This window comes from Clarias gariepinus, chromosome 18 (genome assembly GCF_024256425.1).
Source record: "Clarias gariepinus isolate MV-2021 ecotype Netherlands chromosome 18, CGAR_prim_01v2, whole genome shotgun sequence".
NCBI classification, from domain to species: Eukaryota; Metazoa; Chordata; class Actinopteri; order Siluriformes; family Clariidae; genus Clarias; species Clarias gariepinus.
The window spans coordinates 4,313,789-4,325,821 of NC_071117.1; the positions used below are offsets into that span (position 1 = coordinate 4,313,789).

General features: G+C 37.8%; 1 protein-coding gene across 1 annotated transcript; it reads left to right on the forward strand.

Annotated features, from left to right (window-relative positions):
• Window positions 1–3,077: 3,077 nt before the first annotated feature.
• On the forward strand, window positions 3,078–11,777 carry LOC128506982 (CMRF35-like molecule 2). Its single transcript, XM_053477599.1, has 6 exons — window positions 3,078–3,117; window positions 7,009–7,290; window positions 7,466–7,564; window positions 8,556–8,660; window positions 9,225–9,271; window positions 11,119–11,777. The coding sequence occupies exons 1-6, from the start codon at window positions 3,078–3,080 to the stop codon at window positions 11,356–11,358; spliced, it is 813 nt and encodes a 270-aa protein (XP_053333574.1). The 3' UTR covers window positions 11,359–11,777.
• The last annotated feature ends 256 nt before the right edge of the window (window positions 11,778–12,033 follow it).

Genomic DNA, 12,033 nt, shown 5'->3' on the forward strand with positions numbered 1-12,033 from the left:
CTAAAATCTAAAACATTCTGTATTGTTTAACACTTTTTGTTTTCTTTACAATTCCATACAGTACATGTTGAAAGCATTGAAACATTGATCAAGGCAGCCATGCCATATTGCAAAGTGTTTACTGGGTACAGAATCATCAAAGAGAAACAATTAAATCTTTAAACATGTAACAAGGCCAAAGCTCATGTACTTATCTTAGTCATATATATATATATATATATATATATATATATATATAGAGAGAGAGAGAGAGAGAGAGAGAGAGAGAGAGTCTTGTTTAGAGATCGTCCTCAAATGTTTCGGAGTTGAGGTCAGATAAGGCACAGCTGCACAGGGATCATGATAATGAATGGAGAAACACTACAAGAGCATTTTTTTTTTGTTACAGCAGCTAAGTTTGACATTGCTCACACACACACACTTAGTTAGTGGTTTTCTGTCACAGGCTTAAGTAAAAGTGGCGTTACTTTCTATTAAAATCATACAAATAGACACCACATAGTCACAGAGACAGTGAGGATGTGGACGATAAGTAACCTCAGGGTCAGCTTCCTGAAGACCAACACAGACAGACACAGAGAGGAAGCAGCTTCTTCATGCAGGTGATACGGTCTCTTAATCAGAACACCACACAGGACTAAACCATTTTTGTACATGACACATTTATGGACATCTGCTTTTGCACTCACTCTGGACATTTATAAACATTATGGACACTTATTGACATTGCACATTTATGGACATTGCATCTACACATTCATGCATATTTGCATATTCCCTGGACATTTCTGTTTAAATTCTTGTCAGGGATTACCCCTAGAGGGCGCTGTACGCTCGAAAACTCAGTGTCTGTGTTTAGTGTAGTTTTATGGTTTTTGGACTCGTTTTCCCACAATGCACTTCGGTCAGGTGATAGGAGCACTCACCTGAACCGAGTCAGCTCATTAGTTCCTTTATAAATAGCTGTTTGTGCTGTTCGACGGCGTATTGCTTTTGTTGTGTTAAGTTGGCTTTTGCTTTTGTTGAGTTTATGTTGGCATTTGTTTTGTGCATCTGTTTAGTTAAGTTGACAATCCACAGCCAGAGTGCAGATGATTTTTGACTCACTCTTGTGTGTGCGCGCATGTGCAGATTTAATTTACCAGAGTTTATACCTAACTAATAACTAGATGTGGCAGAAATATACAAACTCAATGCACTCCACTAAAAAAAAGCATTTCTACTACAAGTAGAAGTTCTGCTTTTCTTTTCACTCAAATAAAAGTAGTATGTAGAAGCTCTGAAATGTACTTTAAGTACAAAAGTACAAGTACTCCACAAAGAAGCTTATTTGTCCGACTGAATTACTGATAAACAGATAAACTGATATGTAGGTTTTGATAGTTTTTTTAAGTATTTAATGAAGGATGCTTTGGGAAAGTGTTTAAAACACATTGCTTTAGTTTACATTTGAATAATTTTGTTCAGGGCCTGGCAGTTGTGGCGGTTTGAGTCAGGGGATCCAGTCACACCAGGATCCTCTTGAAGTGGGGCTGAAGTTGAGGTTGTCAGTGTAGCATTGTGTACAGCTTCCCAGTGAGTGGCTTGGCTTTAAGGCAATTTCTGTAAAAATGGAATGAGGGGAAGAAGGATGCACACAAGACATTCTACTCACCCAACTGATGTCCAAGAAATTATAGCCATGTTGTGGCTACTGGGCAGTATTTTTTTTAAAAGTCTTGCTCGGTCAGCTGTGAGGATTTTTGCCACCCAGCCTGAGTACACATGGAAAGTGCTGACCATTGTGAACACCCTGTGAAGCCCTGAACGGGCACCATGCCATAGTTTGCGTAACTAACTAGCAACTTTAACTAGAAAAGGCTTTATAAAACAGACTATAATAATGTATTAAGACAGACACATTTTTCCGATACACAAGTTTCACTACTTATATCCATGAAACAAAGATATATTATTACAATTAAACTTACTTATTGCCATCAAATGTATAATCATATTACAACAGTAATGCATCCATGTCTGGGAAGCATGCATAGTGGAAATGATTTTCCACTCACTGCTAAATCATTCAATCATTCATAAAAATGAAAAAAAAAAAACTATATTATTATTAGTCAAGTTAGTCAAGTGTCCCTCCCTGGTCTGGTTGTGTGTATTATAGTCCAGCTGTGTGCTGTCATACACACCCTTCTGTTCTCCCTCAACTCTTTCGGATTGAAACGTATATCTCCTTTAACCTGATATTTCCACTCATCTCATGATCATAAAGCATGTCATATGGTTTTGTACAATTCCAAAGAATAAAGTAATAAAATCCTTTACACACTCAAAAATTGTTTAATGGCTGCTGAGTCATCAGAGGGAAACTGACTTGAACATGTGGAGTAAATGGATCAATGCTCATGTCCTTCGTTTACTCTTTTATAGTGTGTGGTTGAAAAATCATTCATGAACTTTCTTTGATGAGTTGAGGTCAGACCCGGTAAAGCTGCACAGGAATCATGATAATAAAAGAAGGAACACTACAGTGCTCACCCATGATGATGAGGTTACACAACTTGTCTGCTAGGGGTCAGTAGAGGAATCCTATCCCAGACCAGAAGAGCAACACAAAGCAGCTCATATGCGGTGTATAGTGAAACACTTCACCTTGCTAAGACTACAATTGTTCCTGGAGTACATGTAGTTTACTCAATAATAATAATAAAAAATAATAATAATAATAATAAATAAAATCTCATGTACAGAACACTGATATTAAAGGTTGATACAACAAAAGATTAATGTGTACTCTCACCTTTGCACACTACAGAAAACCTTTTTACAGCAGTTGAGCTCGACACTTCACACACACACACACACACACACACACACACACACACACACACACACACACACACACACACACACTTCCTGAGCGGTTTTCTGTCACTGGCTCAAAAAAGGAAGGTGTTGGTTTTTACTAACAGAACACAAATACACCCTGTAGAGTCACAGAGACAGTGAGTGTGTGTACGATAACTAACAGAACATTATTAATTATTATTATCTGAGGAGTTTGTGAGTCTGGATGTAGAATGGAGATGGTCCTCATCTTCACCTTCTGCCTGATTCTAGGTAAGTACAAACACTTCCAAATCCTCATCAGTCTCAGTGTTCAGTATCAGTGTCACATTAAAGCTTTGCACTGATGGACATTTAGCACAGAACTTTTATAGAGAGGTTCCAGTGTTTAAAGTAGTGAAGTTCTCAGGGGTGCTGAGAGCTCCTGGTTATCTTCAGAAGCACACAGAGGAGCTTCCACTTCACTTACTGCATGAGGAAACCTACATGTTCAAGTCACCTACACATGGGAACATTATCTCTACTTATTTTCAGTGTAAAATCGACTTTGAAGAGTTTGTGTATCTGTATACGAGCTGAACAACAGTCCTTAACTACAGGTTATGTGTTTAAAGATCAGGACTAATGCTTTATCAGTGCAGTCGGCCTGCAGTCTCATCTCTCTTCTTCCTGTTGTTCAACACAGAATGTGAGTTTAGTGTTTTCTATCGAGTCTAGCCAAGAGCAGATAGTCCTGTTGTAGGACGTGTAGGATTTAGATTACATTTTACATCTTACATTTAGGCATTTGGCAGACGCTCTTATCCAGAGCGACTTACATTTTTATCTCATTACACATCTGAGCAGTTGAGGGTTAAGGGCCTTGCTCAAGGGCCCAACAGTGGCAACTTGGTGGTTGTGGGGTTTGAACCTGGGATCTTCCGAACCGTAGTCCAATGCCTTAACCACAGAGCTACCCCTGACCCCTTAATAGCATTATGTACTGTATACACATCCCTGAGTGGTGTAGAGAAAAATTGCTTACCACTAACATTTAGAGATTGTTGGTTTGATTCTTATATGATGCTACAGCCTTTTTTAGCTGTCCTGCCCTCAGAGGTAAGATTGTCCTGTATAAATGTGGGGTTCTCAAATGTTATATTCAATAGTCTGAGTCTGGGGCCATATTCATTAAAATTCTTAGTGCAAAGAGATGCTAATAGGAATGTAATTCTAAGAAAATTCCTAGCAATGTACAATAGGTGCTTTCCAATTAGTAGGTGCTAAAACTATAAAGTAAATCCCTCTGCATCAAACATCTTAAACACTTACAATAGGTGGAAAAAAAAATAACATGAGTAGTGAGAAGGATGTGGACGAGGCTTATAAGGAAAAATGCTGGAAAGATGAGGATGAAGTATTTGCTCCAATGTTTGCTACACACCCATGATGTAGTTTATTAACACTAGTTTGATGAACGTGCTGGAGGAGCGCACTATGAGCATGAGTGAGAGAAGGAGAACGTCTCTGTTCCCTGCTCCCAGAGAGGGGAGGATATAATAAAGACAGTAAATGAAAATTCAAAATAATAAACAAATTGTTCCAGACATGAAGGACAAAGCAGAAGAGTTTTCTTGCTGGTGGTGTATGTGCAGTGTAAACACAAGCTATAAGCAGATCACATTTAGGGGAGAAGTGAGTCTCTAATAATAAATCTACCTACCGTGTGTGAGTGTGCATGCATGTGTGTGCAGGTGTGCACGTGTGTGTGTGTGTGTGTGTGTGTGTGTGTGCGTGTGTGCATGTGTGTGTGTGTGTGTGTGTGTGAGACAGAAAAATGGGGGAAAAGCAGAACAGAGCTGACATTTATTGAAAGTGAGACTAAATCGAAGAAAGTGAGACTCAAAGGCAATCAGTTATTTCCAGATGCTCTCAAACCACACTTCAAATTTCTCCTGTTTTCATATTCAGAATAATTGTCTCTCTAAGACTGAAACAAAAAGCACAAAGCTCCAGCATCGTCCTGATGAGTCAACTACAAACTTCTTTTTATTTTGAAATCCAATCCCCATATTGTTCGCTCACATACACAGGTGTACTTGTAGCCGGAATGCACGGAACAACACTTCGCCCCGTTTCTCTCTCCAAATGAAGAGAAAGAATAATGCAGTTAATAATCAGCCTAATCCAGTTACATTCATTCTTAATTAAAGTCCTGCCATAGAGGAGCTCTACCAAAGTGTATCTTAGTATTTTTCCTCTCTATAATGCCAGTTTTTAGAGCATTTTCATAAGTCATACATCAAAACAATCCTTCATGAATATATACTCAGCAAAAAAAGAAACGTCCTCTGACTTTCAACTGTTTTTACTTTCAGTAAACTTAATGTGTAAATATTTGTATGAACACTAAAAGAGTCAACACCATAAGACATAAACTAAAAATGTTTCCCAATGTGTCCCTGAATGAAGGGAGGCTCAAAATCAAAAGTACCAGTCAGTATCTGGTGGCCACCAGCTGCTTGAAGTACTGCAGTGCATCTCCTCCTCATGGACTGCCTATTGCGGACAGTCTGAGCACTGATGGAGGGATTGTGTGTTCCTGGTGTGACTCGGGCAGTTGTTGTGGCCATCCTGTACCTGTCACGCAGGTGTGATATTCGGATGTACCCATCCTGTGCGGGTGTTGTTACACGTGGTCTTCCACTGCGAGGATGATCAGCCGTCCTTCCTGTCTCCCTGTAGCGCCGTCTTAGGCGTCTCACGGTGCGGACATGGCGATTTATCGCCCTAGCCACATCAGCGGTCCTCATGCCTCCCTGCAGCATGCCTAATGCACGTTCACGCAGATGAGCAGGGACCCTGGGCATCTTTCTTTGGGTGTTTTTCACAGTCGGTGGACAAGTCTCTTTAGTGTCCTGCGTTTTTAGAACTGTGACCTTAAATGCCTACTTTCTGTAAGCTGTTAAGGTCTTAACGACCATTCCACAGGTGCATGTTAATTAATTAATTATGGTTACTTGAAAATGAAAAACATTGTTTAAACCCTTTACAATAAAGATCTGTAAAGTTATTTGGATTTTTACAACATTATTGTTGAAATACACAGTCCTGAAAAAGGGACGTTTCTGGTTTTGCTGAGTATATATGTAATGAATTCAAGTAACAAGAAAAACATGTTTAAACTAAACATAAACATGATTTTTTTCGTAACGTGCAAAAAGCAACAACTCATCAATGTAATAATGTTGTTGAAAATACTTGTTGGTCCTTGAAAAAAGTGTTGTCAATAGACAAAAACACTGACATTTCCATTCTAATTTTGGATTGTGGTCGCCAAGGAGACGTAACATAGAGAGGACGTAACATACACTGACAGAAGATGCAGAAGTACATAAGTTCTAGACTTCTTTCTCCAGGAAGTCCCACTTGTTGTCTGCTGTTTGATTTCATTCAGCCCACCTGATGGACAATCATATTCCTATCTGCCGTTAAAGCACTTTTTTTGTAAGTAAAATCCTCACAAGCTCATTCCTTCAGCCGCCTCACAATCGTGCTGGTATTCAGTCAATCTCATTATTTTCAGTCCTCTCATATGATACTGATAAATTATACCGCACAGGTATGTAATTTGTAAAGACTTGTTCTACTATGTCTTTTGTCCCTGCCTCTTCTCTTACCCATGTCACATGATTTACCCTATATTACAGATTATTAGTCATAATAGATACTTCAAAATCATCATCAGTCTCTGTGTCACCACAAAGCTTTGAACTAATAGACATTTAGCATTAAGCCAGTGGATTTTTGTTTTTTTAGACACAACCACAGTATTGCTTCCTCAGGACTTTTATGCAAGAGCAATATGGAATGTAATGAATAATGGGTGTGTCTGGATAATGGTCAGTAATTGGATGGTCTTGTCTAAGTGGCTCCATCTGGTGGAAGCAAACAGGAAGAGTCTTGAACCTGTAGACCCTACAGTGCGCACACACACACACACACACACCATATGTAATTACTTTTCAGGCTTAGACTACTCTGATGCTTTGCTTCATATATCTTTTATACCTGGTTCTTGTTTTACCCTTGTCAGAATGTTAATGCTTTAATGTTTCTGGATACTGAGCATTATGTTGGTTTTATATGCTACATGATTTTAATCTACTGTATATTATTCTCCAGCTGGTACTGATGCTGTAACTACAGTAACTGGATACAGAGGACGATCAGTTCAGATTAAATGTAACTACACATCTGGATATGAAGAGAACAACAAGTATTTCTGCAGAGGTAAATGTCCCACCTGGGACCTTAAAGACGTTCCTGTTCAGTCTGGATCTCCTGTTAAAGACCCCAGATTCTCTCTGTATGACGAAACAACAGCCAAAGTCTTCACCATCAACATCACTGATCTGAGACCAGAGGATGAAGGAACTTACTGGTGTGGGATAGATCGGGAAGGGCGTGATAAATACACAAAGATTCTACTCCATGTGCAATGTAGAACAGACCTTGTTTATTGAATTTGTAAACGAAAAGACTGATAAATCAGACTCAATACCAGGATCCTTAATCCAGATACTGTAATGTTAATCTGGAACATATAACGAACTGATTTCATTCCATTCCATTCTTTCAGAAGTTCCTGCTATGACTACTGTCTCACACACCACACACTCCACTTCATCACACTCCCTGAGTACATCAGTACATGCTGAGAGCACACACTCAACAACAGGTATGAACTTCTTGCTTCACCTTTTCATTACATTTTTCTTACATCATTTATTATGTCTCACTATTTCTCATTATTCAGCTTATCCACTAAATGATGCTAAACAATCAATGACCACACCCTCATCCCAGGGTGTGTACAATATCACGTGTCTTTGCTGGTCACTAATTTTGATGGTCACACCTCCTTTATGAGAAAGATAACACAGATTGCATCACAGATGACATCAGCTTTGATGGTGTAGATGTTTTACGCATGTTGCTGTGCTTTGCAGTTTTCTGACATGTCCTGCCTTTTTATTCTATATTATTCTCAATCACATATTTTTGACTACAAACTAAAAGCAGTACAGTAAGTGCACATGTTTAGGATGTCTGGCAAGTTAAAGGCATTTCAAAAATGCTGATCTGCTTGTGGAACTTAAAACTGCAGCCCCAATGACCATCTTACCTATTAGCGTGGTTCCACATTTCTGGAATTTATTCAGTTTAAATCTCCACATGGTACACCTACACCTCCCTCAGTGTAATTTGCCTGAGCAGGTGTGGTTTCTACATTTACAGTTTCAGTGGTTTGAAAACATTCACCATAAACTCATTTTATTTTATTTTTTTACAAATGCTGTTAGTCTGTTTGAATGTTGTTTGCCCGACTGTTGACCTCTACATTGCAAAAATATGCAGAGAAGTGCATCCCAATCAGTTCTATTGTCAGGCTTATACTTTGCCCACATATTCATACTTTATAATTGTAATGTTACTGTACATTTACCAATAGGACCCTACGTCATTGCTTCTCTCTCATCTGTCTATATTAGCAGTGCATCTGTTTGTTTGTCTGTGTTTCTCTTTCCAGCTTTGATGTGTGACTGACAGTAATAGTAAAAGAGAATTATTTATTACATATGGTATTGACAACAGTGTTATAAACAGCAGCTCATAAAAGACCACCGTATCCTGTTTCCTTCTACAGTGCGATCATGTTTCTCTTCCAGGCTTCCCAACGTCCGCGATAAACACTGCTATCTCTGTGGTTCTGGTGCTGATTCTCTTCACCCTATTATTCACTTTCACCCTACAGAGGAAAAAGAAGATGCGAGGTACCACAAACACACAAACAGCATTTTATAGTTTCATTTACATAATTGTTTAAAGTATTCTGAAGTAGATTTACCTGGTGAATAAAATGTAGCAATTGAAAATACAGAGTTTGTAAAAATATTTAAGGCTGTGACTACCACATGAAGACATGGTATGAAATAATTAATCAATTATTAATGTAATATACAAAATGTAAATAAAAATCATCTGTTATTGTACATTCCATTTGATTTTAAAAATAGGGAATCAAATCCGTCTATCACATACATTATCATCAAAGAATGAGGGCAAAATGAATGCATGTTCTCATCTGTCTTTTTTACAGTATGTTGTTTTACATATCATACTTAAATGAATATTTGTATATATAATGCCAGGATTTTAATATACTAATTAAGATAGCAATTTTAACTACTCAAATTGCTAGGCTTAAACTTATTATTATTATTATTATTATTATTATTGTTGTTGTTGTTGTTGTTGTTGTTTATTTGTTTTTGTGGTTGTGTTTTTATTTCTGTGTTTATTTAAATAGTTTAATATATTTTCTCCCCCACTCTCAGTCTCATCTTCTGGCCAACCTGAACAAAGATTCTCAGCTCTCCATATGGTAAGTTGTGTTTTTCCAAAATCTTCTTTAGGGACAACCTACAGAAACATTGTTGTCGCCACACATGTAGCATTAAACCAGCGGCGTTCATATCCACTACTGAAAGGCTGGTGTCCTGCCACATTTTGGTGTTTCATCTACACTTAATCGAACCTACCGTATAAACCCAGTTTTTAACAAATGAATTTGATCATCTGTGTTTGAGCAGAAGAATCTTTAAACTGTGCTGCACACGGTCTCTCTAAGACTGACCTTTATGATCACTGGACTAAAACAAACACTTACATTAGCTGAGCTTCTGTTGTGTGTGTGCAAAAGAGAAGTATAAAGAAAAAGTTATGTTTTAGGTAAAGTACTTGGAATTAACCCCACATAAAAAAAAAAATTATAATAATAAAAAAAGGGTACCTAACCTCGTTGAAATTTAAACCCAGGCTTTAAGTATACAGGAAACTGACATTTATAACCTAAGTTAAGAAGCAAGTGTATTTCCGGTATGATAGATGGGGGACTAAATTTAATAGTGAAGCTGGTCTATGTACAGTAGGTATAAGTCCTGACATTCACCAAAAAAATAACAAACAAGTATATTTTATATTCAATTCAATTTAATTTAATTTTATTTGTATAGCGCTTTTAACGATTTACATCATCACAAAGCAGCTTTACACAATCAAAAGAATTAAGTTTGTATGAAATGTGAATGTGTATGAATCAAAATTATACGATTGTCCCTGATGAGCAAGCCTAGGACGATGGCGACAGTGGCAAGGAAAAACTCCCTGAGATGGTAATAGGAAGAAACCTTGAGAGGAACCAGACTCAACAGGGAACCCATCCTCATCTGGGTGAAAACAGATAGCAGGGATTGATGTGCATAATAATATGCGAGACTGAAAGTTCAGTATAAGAGGAGATGTGTAAGATTAAAGTCCAGTTTGTTCCTGGAGGCTCAGGTAGACTGTGAAAAATTCCAGTCCTGAACTATTGAGCGACTGAAGTCACAGGTCCTCAGAGAACAGCTGTCTGCATCAGTCGAGGACAGGACCACCTTCATGGAAAAGTGGAACCAACCCCAGTCACCACACGCATTCCAGGCAGACCACACGGGGGCATCCATGTGATGAGATCTCCAACCAGAAGCAGGACTCCAGGATGAGTTAGAGAGGTCCAGCGGGCAGAGGGGGTCTGGATCACTGACAGCTCAGGAGCGACATGTATAGCTCGACAGAGAGATAGGTAGAGGAAAAAGGAGAGAGGGAGAGAGAGAGAGAGAGGAGAGAGCAGAAAAGGAGAGAGCAAAGAGATGGAGAAATAACAGTTAGGTATGGTCACAGTCGAACAATGTAAAAAGTGAATGTATATTTAGTGCAGATTTTTTGTTTATATATTAAACAAGGAAACACTCTGTTAATAAAAGAGGTAGATGAAAGATAACTATTGGCTGAAGCTGACAGGAAGTCTACCTTGGTGCACAGATAGGCATCTTAGCACAAATAAACGCCCTGGACAAGGTGCCAGTCTGTCACAGGGACCAAAACACTACAGAGAACTTGGAAATGTAAATAGTCTTATTTCACTTGTCTTTGGACTGTAGGAGGAAACTGGAGAAAGGGAAAAGACACCAAGCAAGGGCAGAATGTGCAAACTCCACCCACACACAGACATAAAAGCCACAATCCTAACCACTATGCCAATGCATGCCACCAATTTTCTGACAAATAAAAAAATAATAATCTATACCTGATTTAGACAGTATTTAGAATTTTAACTATTTAAGTGCATAATACTTTACAAGAATGTACTTTTAATGTTTTTGTAACACTTTTCCCCCATCCTGTGGTCAGGTTCCATGTCCAGTTTATGATTATGAGGAGACTGAAGACAGCAGATCTCTTTCTAATCCGCTTTACTCCACTGATCTGCCTCCCTTAATCCCACCTGAGATTTATTCCAACACTGGATTAAACACAGTTCTCTCTGACTCAGTTGAGAAATCTGATGAAAGTCTAATGTACGCAACAGTGTGTTTTGACACAAGGTTTATTAGATTAGATCCATGTAAATATGATACTGTATATGTTTAGTGGTTAGTAAAAATAGTTAGAAGTTAGACACTTCAGAATGCTAATGATTCTGAGCAATTTTAAATATGCAACTCACATTAACTTGCATTACAGTATGCTGTGCTGTGGTGCGGTTTGTTTGGTCAGGAGGTGTTCTTTAAATTTAACACCAGGCCTTACAGTAGATTAAAAGTATACCATAAACTGCTGTATATATGTTTTATTTCAATTTCATTGTGCAATATTTTATTAATTTAATAATTTTTATTCGAAAGGTGAATGATTTATGAACTTGCTTGTATGTGTTATTTGTATATTTGTTTTTGTTCTACTGAACCACTAAACATGTTTCCTAATAAACATTATTAGTAAATGTTTTATTGCTTGTTAAACATAACATCTTGATTCATGTCAATGTATTATAATGTTGTGGTGCAATAATAAAAATTAAAAACACACTGTGAACACAAACATTGTTGGGGACGTTTGTGAAATGCCCTTGCAGTGGTCTTCATTGCTCATTAATTAATGAGACATAATTTTGGGAGCACAATTTATGGAAACCTAAAATAATTAATCATTTTTACAACCTTCAGTGATAATTCTCATGATCCACATGTTATATATAGTGGAACCTTGGATTGATAGTTTGTTATTTTTTAAATAAAAAATCTTTGCTCGTCTTGTGGAACACTC